The sequence below is a fragment of the Physeter macrocephalus genome, unplaced genomic scaffold, assembly GCF_002837175.3.
Source record: "Physeter macrocephalus isolate SW-GA unplaced genomic scaffold, ASM283717v5 random_57, whole genome shotgun sequence".
In the NCBI taxonomy this organism is placed as follows: Eukaryota; Metazoa; Chordata; class Mammalia; order Artiodactyla; family Physeteridae; genus Physeter; species Physeter macrocephalus.
In genome coordinates this window covers 1-3,291 of record NW_021145342.1, presented here as the reverse complement: position 1 = coordinate 3,291, position 3,291 = coordinate 1, and the positions used below count along the sequence as shown (strand labels likewise).

Below are 3,291 nucleotides of genomic sequence, written 5' to 3'. Positions count from 1 at the left end.
GCTCACGGGCCCAGCCGCTCCGCGGCATGTGGGATCCTCCCGGAGCGGGGCGCGAACCCGGTTCCCCTGCATCGGCAGGCGGACGCGCAACCACTGCGCCACCAGGGAAGCCCTAGAATGATGATTTTAGATAGCCTGGTCTGGAAAGATTTTTGCTAGACCAGCACCGTCCAATAGAACTTCCTATGCTGATGGAAGTGTTCTGCAGCTGTGTTGTCCAATACAGCAGCCACCAGCCCCATTGGGCTTTTTTTTTTTTCTTTTTCTCTTTTGACTGTACAGCATGGAATGTGGGATCTTAGTTCCCCGACCAGGGATCGAACCTGTGCCCCCTGCAGTGGAAGCGTGGAGTCCTAACCGGTGGACCGCCAGGGAAGTCCCTTTTTTTTTTAAACGAATGAGGCAATTTATTAACCCAGCATCATTTGTTCTTTTTTTAAATTAATTTTTATTGGAGTATAGTTGATTTACAGTGTTGTGTTAGTTTCTGCTCTACAGCAAAGTGAATCAGTTATGCATATACCTATATCCAGTCTTTTTTAGATTTTTTTCCCATATAGATCATTACAGAGTATTGAGTAGAGTTCCCTGTGCTATACAGTAGGTTCTTATTAGTTCCCATGTGGCTATTATTATTAATTAAGCACTTGAAATGTAGGTTTTACAACTAAGAAATTGAATTTTTTTTAATCAATTAAAAGAATTTTTAATTTATTAAATTTATTTAGTTTTGGCTGCGTTGGGTCTTCATTGCTGCGTGCACACTTTCTCTAGTTGCGGCGAGCAGGGGCTACTCTGTGCTGCAGTGCGCGGACTTCTCATTGCGGTGGCTTCTCTTGTCGCGGAGCACGGGCTCTAGACGTGTGGGCTTCAGTAGTTGTAGCACGCGGGCTCAGTAGTTGTGGCGCACGGGCTTAGTTGCTCCGCAGCATGTGGGATCTTCCCAGACCAGGGCTCGAACCCATGTCCCCTGCATTGGCAGGCAGATTCTTAATGGCTGCACCACCAGGGAAGCCCCCGATCAATTAAATTTTTAAAAATTTGTAATTGTAAAATACACTTGACATAAAATCTACCATCTTAGCCATTTTTAAGTGTACATATCAATAGCATACTCACATTATTGTGCAACAGTCTTTTCATCCTTGCAAAACTGAAACTCTGTATTAATCATCAACTCCCCACGACCCCTCCCACATCCCCTGGTAACTTCTCTTTTGTCTATGAATTTGACTCTTCTAGCTACCTCATATAAGTGGAATTGTAGAGTATATGTCTTTTTTGTGACTGGCTTGTTTCACTTAGCATAATGTCAAGAAAATGAATCTTTCATTGTATTTGATGGTTACTCATTTAAATTTCATTTGCCCCATGCGGCTAGTGGCCGCTGGATTGGACAGCACCGCTCAAGAGAGATGACATTTGATCCAAGACCTCAGTGAGGTGAGGGGGTGAGCCTCGAAGATATTTGTCTAGATGGGGGGCATAGCAAGCACACGCAGGGGAGAATGAACTTGGTGGGTTTCCAAGGTCACTGGAGCCGAATGCTTGAAGAGAAGAATGATAAGAAAGGGAATTCCTGGGGGGCGTGGGCTGAATTGGGAGACTGGGATTGACACATATACACTATTGATACTATGTATAAAATAGATAACTCATGAGAACCTACTGTACAGCACAGGGAACTCTACTCAGTGCTCTGTGGTGACCTAAATGGGAAGGAAATCCAAAAAAGAGGGGATATATGTATACGTATAGCTGATTCGCTTTGCTGTACAGTAGAAACTAACACAAGAGTGCAAAGCAACTATACTCCAGAAAAAAAAAAAAAACTCATAAATAAAAATGACCGGACTTCCCTGGTGGCGCAGTGGTTAAGAGTCTGCCTGTCAATGCAGGGGACACAGGTTTGAGCCCTGGTCCGGGAAGATCCCGCATGTCGTGGAGCAACTAAGCCCGTGCGCCACAACTACTGAGCCCGGGTGCCACAACTACCGAAGCCCGCGCGCCTAGAGTCCGCGCTCCGCAACAAGAGAAGCCACCGCAATGAGAAGCCCACGCACCGCAACAAAGAGTAGCCCCCGCTCGCCGCAACTAGAGAAAGCCCGCGCGCAGCAACGAAGACCCAACGCAGCCAAAAATAAATACATAAATATATGTATTTTTTTAAAAAATTACCAATTTAACCATTGTTAAGTGTTAAAAAAAAAAAAGGAATTCCCTGGCGGTCCAGTGGTTAGCACTGCGCTTTCACTGCCGAGGGCACGGGTTCAATCTCTGGTCAGGGAACTAAGATCCCACAAACGCAGCCAAAAACAAAAAAGAAGAATGATAAGAAAGACTGCTAGGGAGGTAACAGCCACCCTACAGCCAGGGTAAGGAATTTGGATTTTATTCTGTCTTGGGTGAGACACAGCAAAAGGATTTTGAGCAGAGAAACTGACCCCATCCGCTTTAAGGGTTGGCAGGATCCGTCTAGTGGAGAGGAGAGCATGATGTTCTGAGAGCCAAAGGCAGAAAGTCAAGTAAGGTGCAGGCTAAAGCTTAACCATTGGATTTGCAAGGTCAGGGTTCCTGGCTACCTCCCTGGGACCAGTGTGGGTGCTGATCTGAGGGAGCAGAGGAGGCGAAGGCAGTGAGCAAGGTGCATGTGGCGGAGGAGTCTGATTGGCAGGGAGAAGATTCTTTGGTGACCAGAGTCAGCCCTGGGCTGGTTCTCTGGGAGACGCCCCTGACACCCCTCTATCCTGGCGAAAGGGCTGATCCTGTGCCCAGATCACTGGGAGCTAGAGATCAAGTCATTCCGCATGACAATGGGCCCAAGAGTGGTCCCGATGGAGTCTCAGGACCCTGGTAGGGAAAGGGCTATCTTAGCAACGGGCCGATGGGGCACTGAAGCCTGAAGGCCACCATCCTACTGTCGGAGACCCGTTGTTACCTATCCGCTGAGAACAGACCTCGCATCAGCCCAGAATTCCTTCTCCAACAGGTCACTTAGGAACTTGACCCACTCCGTCTTCAGTCCCCCAAGACACCTTGTTGTCTCTTCCTCAGATATCAACAGTGATGGTGTCCTGGATGAGCAGGAGCTGGAGGCCCTCTTCACCAAGGAGGTGAGTATCTTGGAAGCCATGGGCGCAGAGGATGCCCAGGTCAGCGACATGTCCCCTTGGGATCCTAGTACTCCCCTCAGGTCCCCCTGGATGTGAGTTCAGGGGGAAAACTACAACTCCCAGCAGGCCCTGAGGCAAAAAGAGGCTGGCAGGAGTGGCAGGGTGTCCCAAGGACTGA

At 48.2% G+C, this 3,291-nt stretch overlaps 1 protein-coding gene across 1 annotated transcript in view; it reads left to right on the top strand.

Annotated features, from left to right (window-relative positions):
* NUCB1 (nucleobindin 1) overlaps positions 1–3,205 on the top strand; it is a gene marked incomplete at its 3' end in the record, with an annotated part of 18,995 nt that extends 15,790 nt beyond the window's left edge. Inside the window, exon 8 of the mRNA XM_028483710.2 lies at positions 3,055–3,205. Within this exon, the coding sequence (XP_028339511.1) occupies positions 3,055–3,205 (151 nt within the window). The remainder of the gene's footprint in view (positions 1–3,054) is intronic.
* Positions 3,206–3,291: the final 86 nt, after the last annotated feature.